The sequence below is a fragment of the Dipodomys ordii genome, unplaced genomic scaffold (assembly GCF_000151885.1).
Source record: "Dipodomys ordii isolate 6190 unplaced genomic scaffold, Dord_2.0 Scaffold416, whole genome shotgun sequence".
Classification (NCBI taxonomy): Eukaryota; Metazoa; Chordata; class Mammalia; order Rodentia; family Heteromyidae; genus Dipodomys; species Dipodomys ordii.
Genome location: NW_012267632.1, coordinates 68,009 through 93,937, shown reverse-complemented (window position 1 = coordinate 93,937; position 25,929 = coordinate 68,009). Strand labels below are relative to the sequence as shown.

At 43.2% G+C, this 25,929-nt stretch overlaps 1 protein-coding gene across 1 annotated transcript; it reads left to right on the top strand.

Moving 5' to 3' along the window:
- Positions 1-22,755: 22,755 nt before the first annotated feature.
- LOC106001790 (protein yippee-like 5) lies at positions 22,756-24,411 on the top strand. The gene is made up of 2 exons (XM_013036769.1): positions 22,756-22,766; positions 23,327-24,411. Exon 2 carries the CDS (start codon positions 23,351-23,353, stop codon positions 23,873-23,875), a length of 525 nt encoding a protein of 174 aa, XP_012892223.1. The 5' UTR covers positions 22,756-22,766; positions 23,327-23,350; the 3' UTR covers positions 23,876-24,411.
- Positions 24,412-25,929: the final 1,518 nt, after the last annotated feature.

The following is a 25,929-nucleotide window of genomic DNA, read 5'->3' as shown; positions in this document are numbered from 1 at the left end:
ATTTTCAGGGGGAGATTCTAGGCCTCTTTGGAATGATCACAAGGAGACCCATTGGTGAAAGTAACACATGTACAAAATTATAAAAATTCAATACCTAAGCCTATATGAAATAACACTGCAAAAATCACAGATCATGGAGCAGTCCACATGTTCTTTTTTTTTTTTTTTTGGTCAGTCATGGGGCTTGAACTCTGGGCCAGGTGCTGTCCCTTAGTTCTTCAATTCAAGGCTAGCTCTCTACTACTTGAGACATTGCAGTACTTCCAGCTTTTTCTGTTTATATGGTGCAGAGGAATCAAACCCAGGGCCCCATGTATGCAAGGAAAGCACTCTACCACTGAGCCACCTTCCCAGCCCCTGTCCACATGTTCTTAATGATCTTTTATATTTACTGCAGAATGGCAAAGGAAGAATTCAAAATGGAAGATGATTTGGATGAATATAGACATACAGAGCAACTTATTAATAAGATGTGATCAATGCACAGAAGCAATGTGAGACAGACACACTGACTGCCAGACAGACAATTTCCCCACACAGACACTAGTTCCCCACATCACCATATTCCGGTTACCTGGAAGGGTTCTAACTGAGGTTTCTGCTGAGCGTGAGTCCATGTGAGCAGAAGAGCCAGCAGCAGGACTCTCATGCTGTGGGGCTTTCTGTCTCCAGCTCTGTAGTTAGGGATGACGGTGGCTCCTCAGGTCTTATGAGACTCTCCTGTGGGTCAGTCTCCCGGATGCAACAATCAGTGCTCACCATCCATGGGTGTTGACTCTTCCTCTCCCGCCAAAAATTTCCTACTTGGCACAGGTGGTCCAGAGGGAATTCCAGCTCACTAGGCGGTTGGGCGGCAGGACCTTGTTGGGTTGGGGCCCTTTTTTTTCCATGGAGGAGTGAACTGATTAGCTCTTCTGTGTACAAAATTATTTATTGTCTCTGACTTGGCAGTTAGTGAAATGGATGGAAGGGCAACTGAGTCTCCATTCTGGCTGAAGGTGAAATGGCAAAGCTTCCTTGCAACTGAGGTTGATTTAGCTATCAGGTGGAAGAAGTGAAGTCCTGGGGCAGATAGCATCAGAATCAGTTGGAAGGTTCCAAACCAGCCCAGGCCATGTCAAAGTCCTGGAGTCTCTTTCCTCCAGCTGACCACCCAAAGGACACAGGTACAGATGTGGCTCAAGTAGTAGGGTGTTAGCAGGGAGAAAAATAATATCTAAGACATAGCAGCCCAGCTCTGAGTCCAAGTTCCAGGACATGTCCTAAATAAAAGGAAAGTATTTACTCAATGTCTTTCTATGTCCTTTAGAGAAACAGTGACTTCTATAGATGTCTCACAGAACATTCTTTATTAGACATTCCTATGAACTGACCACATTCCTCAAATAACAGTTGAAGGGAAATGCACCTGGGGACATTAAATTTCTCACCATGGGATGAAGTTCACAGTCAACCCCAGGTAGCAAAGTCTGTAGCCAATATCTATGGATAATTATGGGCAGAAGCAGAGGCCCTGGCAGAGTGGATGTGTGTTTTTGACACCACAGGAAGAAGAGCATGCACAGATGAACTTTGCACATGATTTTCTGACTGAAGAGCCTCACACTGATATGATGGGAAGAAATAGAGTGGAGTCTTCAGATATGCCACAGAAGGGCAACTCCTCTTCATTTGCAAGAGGAATCCATCAATTACTAAGAAAAAGCCAAAAGTGGTGTTCTGGCTCAAGGGATAGAGCACCAGCCTGGAGCACAGAGATTCAGGGATGCAGTCCAGGCCTGAGTTCAAGTCCCAGGATTGGCCAAAAATAGTATTTGGGATGTGGGGATGGAATAGAGATGTTGGTAATGGGACTGCTGGATTGATTCACAAAAACAAGTCAATGGGCCAAGTCTGGTCCTATAAAAGATTAGAGGAGCAGACTGGAGCAAAAAAGCAAGATCCACTCATGTGTTGTCTATAATAAACTCATATCATAGTCAGAGATCAACACAAATCTGAGCAAAGGGATGGAAATGAATCTTCCAGGTGAATTCATCTTGTGAGAAGGCAGGAGTATCCACCCTGTCATCTGATAAAAGAGAGTTCCTATTAAAATCAGTTAGAAGAGACAAGATCATTACAGATAAATAAGGGGAGTGATTGATGAAGAAGCAATCAGATGGGTTAATATATAGTCACCAAACACGAAGCACTTAAACATGAAATAAATGTTCTCAGACTCACAGAAGATGACAGACCCCAATACACACGTTCAGGTTTTCCAATCTTATTTGCAGCTCTACTTCTTGACCTTCATTTTCATCTTAGGTTTATTTGTTGGATGAGGAGTGGAGAGATGATGATTTGGTGTGGGGAGGGGAAGAATTTAATTCAAAATGAGATCATGAGATTCCCCTCCTCCTGAGTCACTAAGATAATAACTAGGAGCCATCAATACCTAGACTCATGATCATAGTCTTCAGCAACTTGAGAACAGTCACCTAGGCAAAGGGTAGAGTAGAGAGAGATCTCCAGCCAGCCTTGGTCGCAACTCCAGCTGTGTGGAAAAATAGGGTGTGGTTTGAAGTGGTAAATGCAGGACAATAGGAATCCACTCCACACATCCCTTTTCCCCTCAGTTCACTGGGGAAGGGAAATCCACAGTACATCAATCTGGAAAATTCCAAATACTATGACATCATGAAAACTAACCCCCAAAGAAAGGATTATGATATCTAAAGGTGAGGACACAGAATCTCTTCAAATGAGTAAACCCCAAGTCCAGAATAAGAAATGTCAAATACTGGATTCCTCAGGGATGGAAACCATTTTGTTTTGTCATTGTTTAACTAATGGTAATTTTTTTTTTGTCTGAGCCTCAGTCTTATCCTCCAGGAGCATAATAATTTTATTTTTCAGGAGTGGTTAGGAAAAGAAAGAATTTTCTGGAAGGAATCAGTCTCAGGAACCTCAGTTGGTCCATGTGCCCACCATCCTCAAGTTCAAGTCTTGCGGGGGCCGGGATGGGGGGGGCGGGCGATCTGTGTATGAATTCTGCCCATCCATCCCTCCTGCTCACAGATGTCTCCTGGATAATTTCAGATCTGTCCTACAAGTACCACCTGAGGGGTTCACAGCTCATGGCTTCCTCTGTGACCAAAGCTGGTCCACAGAAATCCACGTCCACTTTTAGTATGAATTCTATTATTATTATATTATCTACATATCTAATAGCTATATCTATATATCTATTATTATATTCCTTCAACTTCCTTTCTTTCTTTCTCTCTCTTTCTCTCTTTCTTTCTTTCTCTCTTTCTCTCTCTCTTTCGTTCTTTTTTTCTTTCTTTCTCTCTCTCTTTCTTTTTTTCTTTCTCTCTCTTTCAACAATTATGGTTGAGGGGAATCTGCGTTGGTCTCACTGCTCGAAGTTGCTCTCCTGGCCCATTGGCCACACTGCCCCCCCCAGGGTCTCTGCATGGCTATCTCCACCCAGGGAATCTCATCAGAATTTCACCCATTCTTGAGCTGTTCTCTGCCAGATGCGCCCTCCTCACCCATCCTCTGGCCTCATCTATATTATATGGAAATTCATTCATGAGATCCAGAGTGGACATATTTTGAGAGGTCAGATGAGGAGTCTTTATCAGAGTGTTCATTATTAGTAACTGCAGGCAGATACATGTCCTCAGAAAACTTACAGCCTTGAATGCTCTTTGTACCAGGAGGAACTGAGCCATGAGGATCATGAAGAACAGAAAAGCAATGTCAAAGAACCGGATCAACTCCAGTGAAGAGCCCAAGTGGGATGTCATAGTGATCTTAGGAGACGCAGGAAACATGAAGCATGGTGCAAAATGGTACATGCATTTGTTGGGCCCTAAATAGAGTCAGGGTCACAGGAAGCTCAAGAGTCAAGTTCAAGATACAGGACTGGGATGAAACTATTGTTCAAGTTCCTCTAGGAGCTCAGGCACACCCATCACATGGGGGTGGGACTTCCTTCCTCTAGGACCTCAGGCATGCCCATCACCTGGGGGTGGGACTTCCCTTCCTCTGGGGATTCAAGCAGAGCCATCACCTGGGGGTGGCCTCCACCTTCATCCAACAAGAAGACAAGATGGTGCCAGTTAGATCCAGTATCCTCATTTCACCTGTTCATGCAGGCTTTTATGATTCTACATTACAAATCCCCATGTCTCATACCCTGCTGTATTTAAACCCTGATCCTCCTGTGCCCCCAGCCCCTTGTATCTCTGACTCTGTTCTGTGCTACTTAATGCCTCTCTCCAACAATGATTAACTCCTAACCCCATCTGTAGGAGGCATCTACCTCCTTTCCTTTTGTCTCCTTGATTTTTCCTAACAACGTAGGGCTAGCTATTTCTCTTGTTTACATTAATTTATTCCATTGTTATTAGGAGGTGATGCCCAGAGCAATTCCCCTGACCTGAGTCAGGTAAGAACGCATCTCCTTTGGCACAGTGTCTTCTCTTCCCTCACTCTGTCCCTGTCCCTCCCTCCCGTCTCCACCTGAGAGTTGCAGACTTCACCTACACCTGTGCCCAGTGTGCTCCACTACTGCACTTATTCACCATTTTCCCCTCGAGTTCTGTGCCCTCCCCCTGCACACCGAAGGCTATCCACATGGATACACAATAAATGAGGAAAAGGAGGCAGAATCACTCAAAAATAAAAACATAAAATCTTGAAAAGAAAAAAAAGAATAGAGGTCTCTTGTTTCCATATCTGAGAATTTGTTTATATAGGTAGGTAGGTAGGTAGGTAGATACATACATACATACATACACACAGATAGATGGATAGAGAGATGGATAGATAGATAGATGGAGAGACAGATAAATACAATGATCAAAGATACATAGAAACATAGACAAATAGATACATAGATACATAGACAGATAGATGCTTGATTGATTGATTGATTGATGGTAGGAAGAAGCATATAGGCACTGGGCCTTTGTCATTCTCTCCTAAGAATATCCTTTTAGGTCTCACTGTATGTGAGTGTCTTGAATTCCATGTAATTGGCCATATCCCATTGCATTTTATATCTCACCTCTGCATATGAGAGAAAACATGTGTCCTTCGTCCCTCTGAGCTCAGCTCACGTCACTTAACAAGACTTTTTATAGTTCCATCCATTTCCCTGTCAATGACATGACTTTGTTCTTTCTATTGATGGTGTAAAATTCCACTGTTTTGGATCCACTTGTCTACTGAGGGGTGTCTGGGCTGCTATCCATGGCCTCAGGAATAGATTCTCCCAAAGCAGAAATGCATGCACATGAAATTGGTTTATTAAATCATTCTGAGAAGTATTAAGATCAGAAGAAGGGATGAAGAAGGAAAGCCAGGGAGGAGTGTCCATGGCTTCACCTAAAGGAGGGAACACAGATTGGAGCGACCATGCAGCTTTATCTTGGTGGAGGTGATTCTGACCCCATGGAGAGGCTGGCGTCCCATGAGTTCCAGATCTCCAGCGCACCTGTGAGGTTGTAAGAGAAGAAGAAGACAACACATCCGACCCAACATGCACTCCATGGCAGAGCCTCTGACATTGTCAGCATGAGTGGGAAATCGCTCACTGTCAAAGTGGTGTTTGTAATCCCAGCTGACCCAGGGACAAAGGACACACGATCCTGAGAATGTGTGTCCAAGTCAGCCATGATTTTATCTATGTGTCTTTCTATGTATGTATGTATGTTGTATGCATGAATGCATGCATGTATGTATGTTTCCATCTATTTATCTATCCATCCATCCATCTGTCTGTCTGTGTCTATCCCTGTCTATCTCTCTCTATATATCTATTCATGTATATATCAGTATCTATCCATCAACCTGTATCTGTTCATCACTCTCCATCTCTACCTCCATCACTATTTCTAGCTCTTTCTGTTGGCCTGTGTGCCTGTCTGTCTTCCTAACTATGTCTCTCTCTCTTTATGTGTCTGTCTGTCTGTCTGTCTGTCTGCCTGCCTGTCTGCCTGCCTGCCTGCCTGTCTGCCTGCCTGCTAGCTATCCAGCCTCTCTGCCAGCTTGTCCTCCTGCCTATCTACCTACCTACTTACCTATCTACACAACTACTTACCTATCTGATGTCTGTCTGTCTGTCTGTCTATCTCTATTTTATCTATCTGCCTTCCTGTCTGTCTATCCATCTATCTATCAATATTCTCTCTACATCTGTCTTGTATATGCCTGTGTGTTTATCTATCTATCTGTCTGTCTATCTAGCTTGATAAGTAAATGAGCACTGGTCATATGCTTAAGGTGACAGGAAACTGCCTGGCACATGTTTAATCTCACATACCTCCAGAAATAGAATGAAAAACCCAATAAAGGAAAGAGAAATGTATTGATAAGAAGAACATAAAGCCAGAAGTGGTGCTATGGCTCAAGTGGTGGGCACTAGCCATGAGCTAAAGAGGTGAGGGACAGTGCCTAGGCCCAGAGTCCAGGTCTCACAACTAACAAAAAAATAACAACACTTGGATGGAGACATATTGATCAAGATTGTACAAGGAGGGGATGGTAGCAATGGGAGAGAATTCTGGAAGGGTGAAATTGGTTGGGATGCATTGTGCACATTAACGTATTGAACAGAAACTACTGTGCACAACTACTTAAGGATAGCAAAAATAAAATGAGTGCACCCCTCAAAAAGAGAAAAGTGATGAATATTGAAGCCTTCTTGAGAATTTTGAATCTCTATGTCATAATTTCTAGACATCACACAGAAAAATTATAGAAAAACACGGTATAACGAATGTTTCTGAATGATCTGCAGTAAAGTGGGTTTGGAATGCAAGTGAGCTCAGTCACAGTGGTAGCGACAATGGTTTCTGTCTTCTTGCTTTTACATTTTAGAATTCCAAGCCTTCTGTATATAGTAAAGGAACCACCAATAACTCCTATAAAGTGGTATCTTTATGAGAGTGAAAATGTGGTAAGGTAACTATTAATTTAATGTAATAACTAATCCTTTACTATAATAACTAATGCTCAAGCCCAGCCCTGGTGGCTCACACCTGTCATCCTAGCTACTCAGGAGGCTGAGATCTGAGGATCATGGGTCAAAGCCAGCCTGGGCAGGACAGTTCGAGAGATGCTTATATTCAATGAACCACCAGAAAACTGGAAGTAGCACCATCTATATGGCTCAAGTGGTAGAGAGCCAGTCTTCAGCAGAAGTGCTGAGGAACAGCATCCAGGCCTGAGTTCAAGCCCCACCACCAGCAAACCAACAAAAACATCGACTGCACAGTCAAGTCCCTGTTTATGACTAGCACTAAAGTACTCCTTTGTAATAGTAAATTGTTACTATTGCAGCAACTCTCATTGTTCTATAGTAACTCCTGCTTTACTATACCAACTGCTACTTCAGGAACTACCATTAAAATAGCTACAATGAACCCAAGGACCATGTCATCTTTTCAGGGATTTCAGTAAAAACTCCATGCTACGTCGACCAAACTGTTTGCCACTCTTCAAACAGGAATATTTGTCTCTGAATTTCTCAGGCCCTCCTGAGGGAAGAGATCATTGAAATGGCAGGGGCTTTAAACATACCCATTTCTACTCACCGAGAAATTTCGCTAATGACAATCATCTGTGAAGAGAGAAATGAGGGGAAGGGAAGGTCAGGCCACCTGTGCCATTTTGCTTCTGATGCCTCCTAACTCTGAGCAAAGAGAATATTGCTGATAGAACAACTCCATGAAGAACGCTCTCCATGAATCTCTATTCTAGTTAGTATTTCTACAGTGGGGAGACTTACTTTTGCTGCTAATGTAGTGGATGTGGTCAGGGGGGATGCTGTTTTCCTCCATGATCCTTCTGAACTCCATGTCTTCCTTCTTAGTGAGAACGCTGTGTATCCTTCCTACATGGAGGAGAAGACAGGACAGCAGCCATATCCACCATTAATACAACCAGCTGTCTACTGCGTCCTCTGGGAGCCCCTGGGCTGTTTCTTCAGACCCAGATTCAGGGTCCTGGCCTCTCCTCCCAAAGAAGATCAAGGTCACAGGGATCAGCACAGTGGAGCCAATTAATACCCAATCCCAGCTCTCCAAGCTCACTGCAGAGGTGACTGGCTTTGCTGCACAGACAGAAGCTGCAGTGCTCACCTGCCAACAAGATCACATTGGTTTTCTCTCCGTTTTGATGAACACATACTATTTTCAACGTTATGAATTTCTCTGTACTTTTCAGTACTTGGATATGGATCTCATGGTCTGGAAATTCAAAATAACAATGTCAGAAGGTGAGGCAATTGATGGTTCATTGTGTTTGGTAGTGATGTCTCTAGTTATAAGTGAATTTATTCTCTAGAAACAAAGAAGCTCCATCTTCAGAGCATGAATTGGGAGACTTCTGTGGAGAGCCAGTGACTGCAGGTAGAGTCCTGACTCAAACACCTGCAGGCCAGAACTAGCATGCACCAAGCTCTTAAAGACAAAAGCTTCATGTTTGGAGTGGAGGCCCAAGGCTTACAAAGGCAAAGCACAGAGGTGAATACTCAGGGATGAACCAAGCAAACTGGGCAGGGAAATACTCAGGAATGACCATGTTTTGTACCCAAGCTTTCCTGAGGCTAAACACCATGACACCTGCGATTCCAAGAATGGCTCATCTTGTGTCCAGGCCTTCAGGAGCTAGATGAAAAGCCCCCACCACCCAGCAAGACACCAGGATGGCTGTGAGCACAAGGAGAAGTCACTCCGACCCAGTGTCCTCATGGCAACACCAACATTAAAGAAAAAAATGAAGAGAACATAATCCTTTTAGGGGAAAGGAACAAAGATAAATTAGAGAAAGAGACTCCCGTACAGGTACTCAGTATAAAAGCAAGATATTCAGAGCGAGAAACTCCCTCTTCTAGGCTTAGATGGGGAAACCAAAGGATGGCTTCGCCTATCTGATGGATGCACGTGTGTACGGTGGACAGATGCCTTCTTCACACAAATGCCAGGCATTGAAGAGTGAGTCGCAGGAAGAACCAGTGAGGAGAAAATGTAACACCAGCAACAATGAAGACCAAAGATTAACATCCAACTGTGCAGAATTCTAGGGGAGACCCTGTTATTATCATGAAAACACCCCTGATGTGAAAGACCTCAGTATTTCTTACTTAGCATGTAGCCTCTGCTGGGCTGCGCCACTGTCTTTCTGCTTACCTGCCTTCCCTGTTTCATTGCTTTTTAATTTCTTCTTTCGTTTTTCAAAAAAAAAACATATGAAATCCACCAGGCATAAGTGAGTACTTTTTTTGGAAGTCAGTATTAGGAGTGCTGCTTCTTTTTCTGGCAGGATGAAAACCATTTTTGATTATGTCATATCACCCTACACACACCTAGTGGATTAGGCCTCTACCTCTTGTAACTAAAGCATAAAGTCAGCTACACTAGGAGATGAACAACTGTGGTTGGATTATGGGGACTTTCCTGATTGTTTTGGAGGATCTGCTCCTTCTATCACATATCCAACTCTACAGAAGAGTGTGGTCACCTTTTATGGCAGCCACTCCTATGTTGATTAGAGAAAACCTCGTCCTGAAAGCATGGTTCCGGTTTCCAGTCCTTTTCAACACCTGCTCGTGTCACTGCAAAGCATCCCTGAATGTTATCCATGGCAACACAGAAGCCTTGGAAACAGGAGGAGGACTGGCCCTGAGTCCTTGCAAGGTTCTGGGTCTTGTCCACGTGGACTCGGTCCTTGAGGGCAGTAGGTGGCCACCCCTCCTCTGGGCCTCCTACGTGTGATCTAGAACCCACCAGTGCTGGGAGCCCTAGGTGTACCCCAGATCAGCAGCAGATACTCACGTATTATTTTGTAAACACCATTCTCTTGTCTTTCTCCAAAATAAATCATATTGTAGCACAGGGAATGAATCCTTTGAAACAGAAACAGCAACAACAAACAAGAAAAAAAACATAGTTTTTTTTTTAGAATGCTTAACATCTCAAACATGTTCACCAGTTATGAGGTTCTGTGCAACCCACATGAAATTTGAGAAAATCCAATTTTATATTATTTTATAATTACTTTCATATCTGTGCTGTTTGCATGTTCTGCTGATTCTATATCAGATGTCTGCTCTGGGGAGTTACCATCTTGGCCATTGGCTTACTCCTCTTTTGGGTTTAGGACCCGGATCTCACACGTAATTGTGTGGTGCTTTTGTTTTTCATTTCCAGTTACAACTAGGATAATTTGCAGATCTGTCCATTCAGCCACTAGTAGGGATGGAAATGAAGGAATCCACCTGCAGGGGAGGGAGAGAGAACATCCCCTGGATTCCTTCCTCCAGGTCATTGTGAGTGTTTCCACTCACACAGTCATTTGATCACTTCCCTCATGTATTTTGTTCTTCCTGTCCATCCAAATGCACCTACACTGTCTGCTAGCCTTTCACCTTGTGCTAATGAAAGTTTCACCTGTTTACTATCGACATGAAAATCATGAAACATCTGGACAAGACTTCAGACACACACAGACAATGACACATACATTATCTAGCTATGAATGTATTATGTGTGTATGTCTGAATATATCTGTCTGTCTGTCTATCTACACACAAATACATGTACACACACCTCCTTTTTTTCAATGTTGCTATCTTTAAATGTGCTTCAAGTCCTTGCAAAACTGAGACTTGTCATGAGGAGAATGTTGGCGAATAGTTCTGTGACATTGAATCAGTCCTTACGCCTCACCGTTCAGAAGGTGTTAGCCATCATCTTAACATTGGTTAAGACTCATAACAAGGTCATGGAGTAAAAATCAAATGACACATTCCTATTGTACAATTAAAGCCCTTTTCTTCCTGGTGTTGTGGATATTATTAATTAGATAATTTCCATCTGGCTGGTTAACCTGCAGACCAGGCATGCACCTCCACCTGACATAACATGAATATTTGGACATCCTACATATTAAAATATGGGTCAATTCAGATCCTCAGATTTCCCCACCAAAAGCAAAGATTTTCTTGGAAACTTGTCCATCAAGGTCAGGCTAGGCCTCAGTGCATGGGTGCCTGTATTGTCAAGGAAGCCCAGCTTACTTGATATAAGCGAACATACTTATGACATCACATTCATTATAACAGGCGATATAGCGCAGTAAGTATCTCATTTGTCCACGCTCCAGGATTTTCTCTTCATTATCAGCTGCAAGGACCATGGTGAACCAATATCCTGGCTGAATGAGAAACAGCCCATCAGGAAGGTTAGAGAATAGATCTTCAGTTTTGCTCCCCCAACACTCAGGGGTTCAAGTAACCTGCTTGCAATGACCTGGAGACTTCCCTCTCCAGACTCTGAGCTACCAGGCTCAGCTTCTTTCAGAAAACAACTTACTAGAACTATTCACAGGGTCTGATTTTGCTACATAGCATTAATAAATCTGAAGAAAGAATAAAGAAGAAGGAGTATTTTCAGGAGGAGATAACTAGGCCTCTTAGGAATGATCACAAGGAGATCTGTTTGTGAAAGTAACACATGTACAAAATTATAAAGATTCAATGTCTAAGCCTATATGAAGTAAAACTGACAAAATCACAAATCATGCTGTCCACGTGTTCTTGACTATGTTTTTTATTTACTGTCCAGTGACAAAGGAAGAATTCAAAATGGAAGGTATGTTGGATAAATATGGACATACAGAGCAACCCATGAATAAAATCTGATCAATGCACAAAAACAAATGTGAGACAGACACACTGACACACATTGAGAGACAGACAGTTTCCCCACACAGGGACTAGTTCCCCACATCACCATATTCGGTTACCTTGAAAGGTATGAACTGAGGATTCTGCTGAGCACGCATCCATGGGATCAGCAGAGCCAGCAGCAGGACTCGCATGCTGTGAGCTTTCTGTCTCCAGCTCTGGGGTTGGGAGGGTGGCATCTCTTCCTGTTTTTATGAGATGCTCCTGTGGGTCAGTCTCCCCCATGCACCAATCAGTGCTCACCATTGAGTGGTGTTGACTCTTCCCCCACAAAAAATTCCTGCTTGGCACAGGTGGTCCGGAGGGAATATTCCAGCTCACCAAGCAGATGAGCAGCAAGGCCAACTTGACCTGAGGACATCAACGTTCAACAGGAGAGCAGAGATCTTATCACCGGTTCCACCAACAGAATTATTCATTTTCTCTGACATGGCAGTTGTTACTGAATTGTATGAAGTACAGAATCTTATATTGAAACCACACAAGAGAGACAGCCGATATATATGACAACTTAGTTTGGAGATTATAAATAAAACTGGAAAATCTATTTTATGCTGCTAACAGCCTGTCTAACAAGCAAAGGAGGGAGATGATGGGTTTGATAGTAGTCCAGTCAAACACACCCACAGCTCACCTCCACCATATTGAATAAAATACATAGGTAGTAAATGATTAAATCCATATGTAGTAAGCACAGTATATTGAGGATCTGAAATCATGCTAGTCCTATATTCATTGGCCATTATGCAAATAATTTAAATATGAAGTATTAAGAGAGAGAGAAAACCTTGGACTCTCTATTTAATGCCCATTATTACAAGAAGCTGAATGAATCCCCTTTTGAGAGAAGTTGCTTGCTCTCACTCTTTTGCAATCAGGATGATTGCTTTCTGTGCTATATAAGAAATATTCTCCAAAACAGGATAGAAAACTAGGTTTTAAGTGCCTGACTTGAAATCCGTACATTTCACAAAGTCACTTGAACTAATGAACAATATAGTTGGGTGCAAAATCAGTACCTGCCATCCCATGTCTACATTGTTTAACAGTTTTTCATAATTATATGCATCTTAACCTTTCTGTTCCTATGGATGTGGTTGCTTTTGGAGATGGCTTAGGCTCAGGGTACAGCTATGACTAGAAGTTTATTTGTATTTTCACGGTGGATGTTGATGATTCCAGTAAGTTTATCAAGAAGGGGTTGGATTGACATCCGACTTCTTACAAATTCTTCCTCTTCTCGTGTTCTAGAAGTTCTCAGAATCTCTGAGTGAAGAAGTTGAGCAAAATGCAAAACTAGTCATGTGTTATAATCTTCTAAAATGCAGACTCTGATTTCTCCTTCAGGGGACAACTTCCTGGAATGACTGCAGTGACTATGGCAAAGCATTTCTTATCTGGGCATTGGTGCAGAATCCCAGGCCAATTTCCCCTGTGGATGGAGGCAAAAAATGGCCTCAGAATGACACCACCACTGTCTCCTCCTTCCTTCTCGCTTGTCTTCTGATTTCCAGAGGAGAAACTCAAGTGACGTGCATCTCTATTGGAAAAATGTTGGTGATGGGCACTGAACTAGCCAAGGCATATACTTCCTGCTCAAAGTCCACCAATCTGTGTTAATTTCTAGAATCTTCAGGATCAGGTCGCTTTCCCTCCCAGCCTCCATCTCAGTCCACTGCCATCTTCCTCCCCCCTCCAGGACTCCACATTTTCTTCCTAGTAGATAGGGAACCCAAGTTCTCAGGAAGCTTCATCAATTCCCTTCAGTCACAATGAAGGAGACTTGCTTTCTTTCCCCAGGATTTCAGCCCCATGAAAACCTGTTGGTCAGTTGGATTTCACCTTGGTTCTTTCTCTTTTCTTCCTTCCTTCCAGCCAGGATAGAGAGAGAATCCTGGTGATGATGATACAATCCTGGACCCAGAGGCATGGTCAAGGGTAATAGTGGAACCTTTATTTGAGTTGAGGCGAGAGAGCAATCTTGAGGAGAGGTTTTCAAGATTTCCACAGCCTGTGTGTATCTGCAAGTTGTGGCCTGGGTCTCAGGCTGTCTTCCAACCACTATGGGTATATGTTTTCTGGGGATCAGTGGAAGGGACCTGATTGAGTAAGGTGGGTAGCAAGGACAGTGGTAATACCTGCCTGTCAGGGTCAAAAGGCAAGCGCTTCCACTTGAAGTCATATTCCTCCAACCTCCCTTCCTCATTTTTTCTCCAGGAGTCCTAAGAAAATCTGATCATGAGGCTTCTATACTAGTGGATATGAGTACTAAGTTGAACTCTATCTTTCTATTTATCTATCTATCTATCTATCTATCTATCTATCTATCTATCTATCTATCTATCTATCTATCTATCTATCTATCTATCTATCCATTCATCTATCTATCTGTCTATCTGTCTGTCTGTCTGTCTGTCTGTCTATCTATCTATCTATCTATCTATCTATCCATCCATTCATCTATCTATCTGTCTATCTGTCTGTCTATCTATCTATCTATCTATCTATCCATCCATCTGTCCATCTATCTGCCTATCTGTGTGTCTGCCTCTCTATCTGCCTGTCTGCCTCTCTATCTGCCTATCAGCCCATTTGCTTATCTATCTATCTATCTAGTGTGAGTTGATTTTTCCACACATAAGGATTCCCACTACAATAACTACCAAGGGGTGATGAAGATCATGTTGAAATCGCATGACCATGAGTGGGTCAAGGTTCAAAACCAACATCAGCCTTTTCATAAAATCCTCCATGAAATCTCACACCAGCCTCCACAAAATGCACATTCACCTCAGTACTTCTGTGATTTTTGAAACAATCCAAACTGTCATGTGAGATCACAACAGGCCAAGTGGGAAGACACTGTGGAAGAAGTGGGGGAGGGAGCCCTAGTGTAACTCCTCTACACAGCTATCCATTCATTTGGGGAAAATAGATTCCCAGAAGGTGGAAGAGATTTTCTGAGGAATATGGGGCTGTGCAGGGCAAGGAGGTAGATGAATGTGTGTGTTTCTTGCCTGTGTGTCCTGCAGTGTGTCGAATGAAAACTGTCCTCCTTGGGCTATGATGACAGGCCTCTAGAAAACAGGTGTATGAGCATATCTTGTTAAAATCCATTGGGATTTCATCAATACTGTGTCACTTTTATTATTGACCTGACTTCTGCCTATGTTCCCATTTCCATATTTGGCAGGAGATTCTTGCTATTCAGGCCAAGGACATGCCTGTAACTCCAGCTGTTTGAATAGTGAAGATGTGGGGCAATCATGGTTCAAACCCAACCAGGTAGGAAAGTCCTGGAGACCTTTCATCCAGCCGACCACACAAAGGATACAGGTGCAAATGTGGCTCAAGCAATAGGGTGTTAGCAGGGAGAAAAATAACATCTAAGACACAGCAGCCCACCCCTGAGTCCAAGTCCCAGGACATGTCCTAAATAAAAGGAATGTATTAACTCAGTGTCTTTCTCTGACCCTTAGAGAAACAGTAACTTCTCTAGATGTTTCCTAGGACATTCTTTATCAGACACTCCTATGGACTGATCACATTCCTCAAGTGACAGTTGAAAGGAAATGCACCTGGGGACATTAAAGCTCTAGTCATGGGATGAAGAGCACAGTCAAACCCAGGTAACAGAGTCTGAAGTAAATATCTTATTGGCAGAAGTGGAGGAGCTGGCCCTTAATAAGTTCCAGGTAAGACCATGTTTATAGAACTACTTCCAATGACCAACTTTGTTGCTTTCATTGGAGTACAGTGGCTGGTTTTAAAGATTTGTTGATCTGAAAACTATGGTTTGAAACCAGCCAGGAAATGGAAAGGTCCCTGTGAGATTGTCATCTCTAATCAGCCAGCAGAGTGCTGGAAAAGGAGAGTTGCTTTGGGCCTGAAAGTGGCAGAGTGCTAGCCTTGAGCTGGAGAGCTGAAGGACAGTGCTCAAGCCCTGAGTTCAAGTCCAGGGACCAACCAAGTAAAATGCCAATGGTGCATTTATTCCAGCATGGAGAAAGGCATTCCAGGGACCCTGGCAATGATGGAGTATCCAGAGACAGTCACAAGCCACTACTCGGATGCCAGAGATGGTGTCAGATCCTAGAATCACTTGGCCCTTCAAAAATTGATCAGAGCCTGGAGGTCACAGGAAGGTAGTTTGTAAGCCTGCCTTTCCAATGCCCATGTTTGTCTATTTTGTAACTGGGTAGGAACTTGTCAGTCATCTGTGATAACAGGTAGTGAAAAGCTAACATTATAAAATATGGGGGAGAGCTTAAATCCCAAACCCCCTATATCTGCTTAAGTCTGAATTGGCAGTGACTTTTAGGGTGACACTAGCCACATAAATTTATTTGTTCAGTAAAGGAAAAGTTCCGTGGACCTGAGATTATGTCCCTATTATTATTATTATTATTGTTGTGAAAATACCATACAGAGGGGGATTATGTCCCTCTTGAGATCTGTCTAACGGCCTGCACAGGTAACTTAGGCATTGTTAGGGTCACTAGAGATCAGCTTTCCTAGTCAGCCAGAAAAATGCTTTACCAAACCAGATTGCTAAACAGGCTACACTGCTATAGCCCAAGAAAAGGTCTGTGCAGTTGTTAAAAATGAAATGCATATAATTTCCCATTTAGAGCAAATAGTGTTCTTAATGACATCTGATCCTGGCAACCCTTGTTAAAAATGGGTAAAGTTAAAGGTTCCTGGCTAGGTAGGGTCAGCAGAAGATGGATCTTTGTCCATCAACTCCCTTAAGATCAAGAGACAAAAGTGATTTCTGGAAAATGAGGCAGGATAAATTAAAAGGGAAAAACATAAAAAGCAGTGATAACAACTGTACAAGTGTACAAGTATGCACTTGGAAAAAATAATTATAAGCTCAAGCCTAGAAAATCCTGGCCTTATTTTAAAATATCTCTGATTAGTAAAAAGTTGTCACCCTGATAAATTACCCAGGAGGAGCCACTGCCTAAACTGGCTTAAAAAAAAACAGTGGGAGTCCAGCCTGAAAAAGCCAGTGTATAGGCAGGAAAATACTGGGAAGTTTCACAAAAATCAGAAATCAGGTAAAACTTCTTTAACCACTTCGTGCAGAAATTGACAGGTAACCCAGCAGGAGGTGTGACAATCTACCCGAGTCACTGGGAGATACTACTGATGCTGCTGATGCTGATGCTGCCCACCGCCTTGGATAAAGTTCAAGGACAGCCTGGCACCATCTGGAAGAGACTACAGCATTATCATCCTGACCACCTCTACTGTGGTTAAAGTGGACTGGACTCCTTCTTTCCTCATTCCATCACCTGCAACTGATTCCTGGTGAAAGATTGCTTTGGATCTCCTTAACCTAAGACTTGGGTTGCAGGACATTCTTTCTGTGGGACATAGATTTGTAAACCTTACCCTGCCTGACCTGGGAAAGAAAGTTCAAAGTCCCTTGACTATATGGGTACCAACCATATGGAGCCAACTTTAACTGCTGGAGAATCCTTATGTTACAGAAGCAAACAGCCCAGGCACAAATTCAGCCCTCTTATAGAAAAATCAATGATTTGATTTCATGTACATAAGAAAACAAAGGGAGGAATGAAGTCAGGAGGTCAGGTCTATCCAGCACCATATTTGGCCACATGGTGGATGGTACAGTCTGGCATCTTGTTTTCATGCTGGGGGAAGGAAATGCCCTCTACCCATCACCTGCCTCTCAGGTAATGGGTAGGCACTTAGCTGATAGGTTATTGAATCTGTCACTCCAGTGCCTGAAACTGGGAATTTCTGTGGCCCCACCCCCTTCCCTGAGCCTATTTAGGCCCAGACCAGCCCAGACACTGTGACACCTTGCCACATGTGTCTCTATGACCTTGTCCTGTGTTCCTGTCTTCCTGGCTCATCTCTGGTCATCATGGTCTCCCAATTCAGCTCTTCACTGGAGCTGAATTGGTTTGTTGGTATTGTTTTGTGTTCTTTCTTTTCTCTCTGGCCTGTTTCCTAACCCTGTTATGTGTATTTGGTGGGTGCTGCAGGCATTTGTAACAATGGGCAGCCTGCAGACTGCTAACTCTATAGTAAAGACTCACTTATTCTATCTTCCAAAATGTGGTTTCTGGGATGATTCACCTTACAACAATGGTAGAAATACAGAGTAGAGCCTTCAGGTCTAAGGCACAAAAGAGCAACTCATTTTCCTTCGCAGGAGGAATTCAGTCAGATGCTCAGAAAAAGCCAGAAGTGTTGCTGAGGCTCAAGCATTAGCCTGGAGCACAAAGAGACTCAGGGACAGAGTCCAGGCCCTGAGTTCAAGGCCCAGACCTGCCCCAAACAAGTGGGATGGGGGAGGGAATAGAGATGTTGATTGTGAGAATACTGGATTGATTCAGACAAAAAAGTCAATGGGCCAAATACTAGTTCTGTGCAGATTTCATGGGCTTATATAGGAAAAAAATCACTTAGGAAAGTAATCAGTATGAAGGTAGCTTCAGAATTTGAGACTTCTTTCTCCTCTGTCTTTTACTTTCTCTTGGGTATTTTGTATTGCTCTGTGTTTGTCTCTTAATACGCTGTGTGTATATATATATATATGTATATATATATATACACACATATATATGCACACATATATGTATATATACAGCATCTTGAGACATTTATACATAAACAAATATATATAACATAAAAATAAAATATATATACTTTATATATTTTATTTATTATATATAATGAAAAGAGCATATAACATTACAAATAAAGAAAGAAATAGATAGATTTTTTTTTTTGGGGTCCGGTCGTGGGGTCTGAACTCTGGATCTGGGCATTGTCCCTCAGCTCTTCAGCTCAAGGCTAGCGCTCTACCACTTGAGCCATAGCCCCACTTCCGGCTTTCTTCATTTTGCTTATGTGGTGCTGAGGAATGGAACCCAGGGCCTCATGCATGCAAGGCAAGCACTCTACCACTGAGCCACTTTCCTAGACCCAGAAATAAGTAGATATTATAACATGAATATATCATGCATAAAAATTGAACCCAGGGCCTCATGCATGCAAGGCAAGCACTCTACCACTGAGCCACCTTCCCAGCCCCAGAAACAGATAGATATTATAACATGAATATATCACGCATAGTATGTGAATTAAAGTATATATGAGGGTACAATAAGATTTTGAGTACTGTGTTCTATAATGTAAGGAATTGGAGAATGCAAATGTAATTAGGCACACTGGAATTCAGAAGGGTTCATCTTTGCAAAAGTTTATTTTTTCCTGATTGTGTGAGTCTAGTTCCCCAAATCAAAGTAACAATCACTTCCATGCCCCAGCTGGCTCACACTTCTGAGCCTACATCCTCAGGAGGCTGAGACCTGAGCAGGAAGCTTCAAGGGACAGCCAATTCCACAATGTCCAGGAGACTCCCATCTCCCATGAGCTCCTGAAAAGCCACAAGGAGAGCAGAGCATCATTTGTTACTATCCCAGCCTTATTTGGAAATAATCCCTAGTGACAGAACACACACAAAATATTAAGTCCTATTAAGCCAGTGTCAGTGATTTACATGTGAAGTATACACTCATCCAACTGAAGCTGACCACCATGTATAAGAGACTAACTGTGAGTAATTACCACTGGCAACTTACACAATCAACTTCATAATCTTTTCAAATGTATCACTGAAAGGACAGCCATCTGCAAAGACAGAAGGGAAGGGAAGGGAAGGTTAGAACACCGGCTCCATTTTGCTTCAGACGTCTCCTGACTCTGAGCATAGAGAAGCTGGCAGACAGAACAACTCTATGAAGAACACACTCCACTCATCTCTACTCTGATAGGTATTTCCTTAGAGAGGAAAGGGATGGTGACTTACCTTCCTCCAGAACATAGTGGATATGGTCACCCAGAATGCCATTTTCCTCCATGGTCTTTCTCAGCACCGAGTTTTCCTTCTCAGTATGGGTGCTGCCCTTCTGTCCTTCCACGTTCAGTGGAGAACTACTGAGTTCCTCATGTATCTTCTAAGGTCCTCCATGCTGCTTCCTGATGCAGAATCCCACCATGTCCCCTTGGCCTCCACCCAGGGATTCTGCCAGGTCCTAATCTTTCCACCTCAATCCAATGGCTCCCATCACCACAGTCAAGCCCAGAAGTTCCTGGTGTTGCAGGGTGCAGGTGGAGGTTGGTGACATTTCCCTGTTAAAAGGAGTGACTTTCCCTAGAGTCCTCAACTTCCATCACAGGATTTCTCAGCTTTCCAATCTTTGAATCTGAGGTGACACAAGCACCATTTTCCAAAGCTGGGGCTCTTGGTCCTCAGCTTTGAGGCCCTGACTCATCAATGAACAGTTGTTCCCGGTTCTGGGCCTGTTCTTAGATAGATGCTGACTGCCATTTCTTTCTCCTGTTTCCTCTTCTAGCATTTGGTTTCAGTTTTGGTGGTTGTGGTGCTGGTCCAAGGACTTGAACTCAGGGCTTGGGTGTTGTTCCTAAAGGGTTGAAGACTTGAACTCAGGGCTTGGGTGTTTTCCTGAAGGGTTGACAGCCTGCCCCCCACTATTGTCCCACACACAAATAGGACCCCAGGCAGGACTCCAGGTATGGGGGCCCGTGCTGATGTGCAGGTGGGGAGACCCAGCGATGCCCAGCTGTAAACATCCCTCTTTGGGTGCTTCTGAGATGCCCCAGCTGTCAACCTAATGGCTTCTCCATTCTCCTCTGCCTCCCTGCCCAGATCTCAGAAAGCCCAACTCCACATAGTCTCCCAGCTACTCTATCTCAATAAATACTCTTCACCTGTGGAAGATCGATCGAGTCCAGCCTGTTCTCTTCCCTCCTCCTCCATTGTCCTAACAGCTCCTGAAGTTACTCATATCTAGTCCTCTAATACTTGAGTCAGGGCTCCCTTCTAGCTTTTTGGTTGTTTGGTTAGATAAGAAGAGTCTGAAGGATCTTCCAGCCTAGACTGGCTTTGAACCCCAGTCTCCAGATCTCAGCCTCCTGTGTACCCAATTTGAGAGGCCTCCAGCACCAGGCTGGCTGCCTTTCCTCAAGACCCACATTCAATGACCTTGCCTCTCCTTTTGTAGGAAGGTCAGCACCGCAGGGATCAGCAGAGTACAGCACATGCATGCACCAGCTCCTCCCTGTAAACTCAATGTGTATGCAGCTTCTGCTTGTCCTGCCTCACAGCCACACACGGCCCTACTTACCTGCCAGCAAAATCACATTTGCTGTCTGTCAACCACGTTGACAATTTTGAATGACAAATACTCCTGTGTTTTTCAACAGTTGAATGACATTGTTTCTTGAGTCTACAAATTCATGACGAACATTTCAAAATTCAGGGCAATCGATGGTGCATGGCATTCATGTTCATGAGCGCAGTTGCTGCTTGGGGGTTGTGTGCTTGAAGCACTTCCACAACTCCCTGTGGCAGAGTGGGGTCCAATATAAGGGGAGACAGTCCCACTACAGGTGGGGCAATTCTTGTCCTCTAAAAGTTGTTCAGATTTCCAGTCCCTTTCTAGCCCCCCTCATTGCTGTCACACTAAGAAAGCAGAAACTCTGCCAAGGGACCCTGAATGTCATCCATAACTACACGGAAGGCTGGGAAACAGAAGGAGTTATGGGGAGGTGGACTGGGCCTGAGCCCTTGCAAGGTTCAACATCTTGTTCACATGGACTCGGTCCTTGGGGGCAGAATGTGTCTAAGAACCACTCCTCATCTGCAAAATCTGTCTACCCACTAGGACACAGAAGTGGAGGGAGATCCGACTTTACCCCAAAGTATTTTATAAACACCATGTTTCTTTTTAATGCATGGAAAAACCATGTTGGCACTCAGAACCAATCCTTTAACATAACAACAACAACAATGACGAACAGAGTAGTTCTTTTATCCTTAACCATCATTGCACACATTTGCACCAGTTATGAAATATTGGATGATTCAGATGTAATTTGAGAACCTCATATTACGTACTGTCTTACAATTAATTTCCTATGTCCACTCCTTGGGTGCTGTGCTGATTTATGTATCAGATTTCTGCCCTGGGCAGTTATCACTTTGTTGGGTTTTTTTCCCTCCTTGCTTTAGGAACTCCTTCCTGTGCACAGCTCTAGTGTTTTTCAGAATCACCACCACATCCTTGCAGAGTGGTGATTTTTGAAATTTCGTTTCTATCTGGGACAGATAATTTGCAAAACCGTCCATTCATCCACACTGGTAGGGAGGGAAATGAAGAAATCCATCTGCCAGGAATGAGATCTAAAGTACACCCTGCAGCTTCCTTCCTCCAGGTCACTGGGAGTGTATCCATGCACACAATCATTTGTACGGCTTTCCCCTCCATCTTGTTCTTGCTCTTACTCCCCAAGCACCCATACTCACCACTAGCTCTTCAATGTAAGCTTGTGAAGATAGCAAATACTTACTGTGAGTGTTTTATCTGTGATCTTTATGGAAATCATACAACATCCAGAGAAAAACTCCCACAACCCCCCCAAAACAGACATACACACCTTCTTCTTTTCAATATTGTTCTCCTTAAATGTGTTTATAATATTTCTTATACTGAGAATTTGTCATATGGAGAATCTTGGTGATTAGATCTATGATGTTAACTCAGTTCTTCAACCTCATTGCTCAGAAGCTAGCGCATAGCTACCATCTTAAAGGTTGTGAAGACTCAAAACCAGGCCAAAGGGTAAAAAAATCTAATGACATATCCTTCCCATTTTACAAGGAAAGCTCTTTCTATCCTGTTCTTTTGTCTATGGTGGATTAGTTAATGTACTGCATGGTGGTTAAGCCACAGACTTCCTAGGAAAAACCAGGCTTGTGATTCCACAGGGCCTTAGATGAGGATTGGGACATCAGAGTCTATGAAAGTAGATTCCTGACAAAGTACAGGTCCTCAGATTCCCCACCAAATGCAAATACTACCTTGCAATCTTGGCTGCAAAAGAGAAGTTAGGGGCTTCGACCCAGCTGAGGAGCGAGGAGTCATTGGCAGGGCCGACCTCACCGCCGCTCTGGGTCTCCTTGACAGATGGAAAATCTGAAGGAAGAAAAGCACTTACTTTAAGACATAGAATGGTGGCACCAAGAGTTTGAGATGCTTTGGAACGTTTCAAGTGTTCTTCCTGATTTCTGTCCCTTCATTTCTTATATTTCTGCCAGCAAGAGAAGCACTGATAAGTACCACAAAGCACCCATTTTTTCCTACTGTGGGACACAGTAAAGTTCCTAAGAATTAACAGAGAAAGGACATCTGTGAAAGCTTTCACTCCATTTCAGAAGTATGTGGCTGAAGGGACTTGAGATTCCACTAAGTCATGAGGCTTGAACTCTGGGCCTAGGCACTGTTCCTGAACTCTTCAGCTCAAGGCAAGCGTTCTACCACTTGAGCCACAGCACACTTCCAGTTTTCTGGTGGTTAATTGGAGATAAGAGTCTCACAGATTTTTCCGGGCTGAATTTGAACTGTGATCCTCAGATCTCAGCCTTCTTGAGTAGCTAGGATTACAGGTGTGAGCCACCAGCACCAGGGTCTGTTGAATGTTTTATTTGTATTGTGTGAGTCTCATAAATGCAAGGTTTTTAGAACTTCAGCTAGCAAAATGGGAGGAATTTTCCTTGATCATATTGGTGGTACTCACCTGTCTTCTTGTGCAAACTGTGGTATGATCCTCACAAACCGCTCAGAACTCATCTCCACTGGGTTTACAAGTGCCACTGGTAGAGCATTTCTTTTTAACAAGGTAGTTAATCTGCAGTACAGTGAACTTCAAGATCGAGTCATGCTCACTGGCCGCCACATGGCTCGAGATGTGAGCTGCAAAAACTGCAATAGCAAACTGGGATGGATCTATGAGTTTGCCCCTGAAGACAGCCAGCATTATAAGGAAGGCCGTGTGATACTGGAACGTGCCCTAGTTCGAGAGAGTGAGGACTTTGAGGAGCATGTACCATCAGATAACTCTCGAAGAAAAAGAGGTAAATCCATCTTTTGCCAGGTTTCCTTCACTGAAAACAAATCTACTTACATACACTGTCACCTTAGCATCAGAGTCGGATTCATGAACTGCGGAACAAGAGGTTGTGAGTATCTAAGATGGAACCTTTCTCTCTCTCTCTCTTTTTAATTTGGTATTTTCCATCCAACAGAAGTGTGTAGAGAATATGATGCACATGCTGTTATTTTTCCCTTTGTTTACATCTTGAGGCAGAAGAGTCTCTGCAGCTACATGGTAGGCTATGTGAGGAAAAATATTGGGGCTCTTAGAGTGGGAAAAGTGGGTTTCATGTAAACTTTGATGGAGACTATGTCAGGAGCATGGTTTTACAACTTATTTGGGCTTCATTTTAAAACTTTTTTAACCCAGTTATTTCACTTGATTTGCTAGCTTCAGAGAAGAGATCCAAATCTGTGCCCAGCGCTAAAAGCTCAATGTTAGTATGGCTTGTGCTGGCCAGTGTGACATATTCTTGTTGGAGATGAACTGTAGCACCAGAGCCCATTTTTTCTTGTCAGTCTTGACCCAAAGATGTCACCATTCCCAGTTGTTTGTCACCACATAATTGGTGTTGATTGGAAATTTTTTTCAAAATGGGGCAGAACTGCTTGGTTGTCTTTTTCCATAGTAATATAAATAAGCATAGTAATATAAATAAAGTAATAGTTGGACTAAAAAGAGAAGTCAGGAGTCAGGGCATCAAGACCAGTATTGTGGAGGAGGCACAACTTACTTGATATAAAACTGGAAGCGTAATATATCACAATATCTAGTACACAGAAGATTGCGTAGATAGAGTCTCAGTTCTCCATCCTCCAGGATTTGCTCTTCATTATCAGCTGCTAAGGCATAGGTGTGCCATTAAAACACCCTATTGGGCAGGTTAAAGGACAGATCTTCAGTTTTTCTCCCCACACACTCAGGGATTCAAGTAACCTGCTTGCGATGACCTGGAGCGTTCCATCTCCAGACTCTGAGCTACCAGGCTCTGCTTCTTTTAGATGACAATTTACTGGAAGTATTCAGAGTCTCTGATTCTTAACTGCATTTTATTAGTACATTTGAAGAGGGAGAGATTCAAGAGGAAGGTGTATTTTTAGGAGGAGATTCTAGACCTCCATGGAAATCTGTTTGTAAAAGTAACACACACACACACAATTATAAAAATTCAATGCCTAAGCCTATATGAAATATCACTGCAAAAATCACAAATATGTATCACAAATATATATATATGTTTTATATTTACTGTCCAATGAAAATGTAAGAACTCAAAATATAAGAACTGATTGTTGAATAGAGACATATAGAGCAACATATTAATAAAGTGTGATTGATGCACAAAAGTAAATGTGAGACAGACACACTGACACTCAGACAGAAAATTTCCCTACACATACTACTTCTCCAATCACCATATTCAGGTTACCTGGTACTGATGCAGTTGAGGATTCTGCTGAGCACATGTCCATGCGAGCAGCAGAGGTAGCAGCAGGACTCTCATGCTGTGGGCTTTTCTGTCTCCTCCATAGTTGGGGAGGGTGGCGTCTCCTCCAGGTTTAATGGGACTCTCCTGTGGGTCAGTCTCCCCCATGCACAAATCAGTGCTCACCATCGAGTGGTGTTGACTCTTCCCCCCTCCACCCCCCGAATATCCTGCTTGGCACAGGTGGTCTGGAGGGAATATTCCAGATCACCAGGCAGATGAGCAGCAAGAACATGGTGAGCTGAGGACTGTCATGTTTACTGGGAACACAGTGACCTGATCAGCACTTCCATGTACACAATTGTTCATTTTCTCTGACTTGGGAGCTAAAGAACTTGATGGAAGGGCAACCGAGTCTCCTTTATTCCAGTTGAAGGTGAAATGGTGATGCTTCCTTGCTACTAGGGTTCGTTTAACTCTCAGGTGGGAAAAGTGAAGTCCTGGGGACAGATGGCATCAGAATCAGATGGAAGGTTCCAGGCCAGCCCAGCCCATGTGAAAGTCCTGGAGTCTCTTTCCTCCAGCTGACTACCCAAAGGACACAGGTGCAGATGTGGCTCAAGCAGTAGGGTGTTATCATGGAGAAAAATAATATCTAAGACACAGCAGCCCAGCCTTGAGTCCAAGTCCCAGGACATGTTCTAAATAAAAGGAAAGTATTAACTCAATGTCTTTCTCTGTCCATTAGAAAAACAGT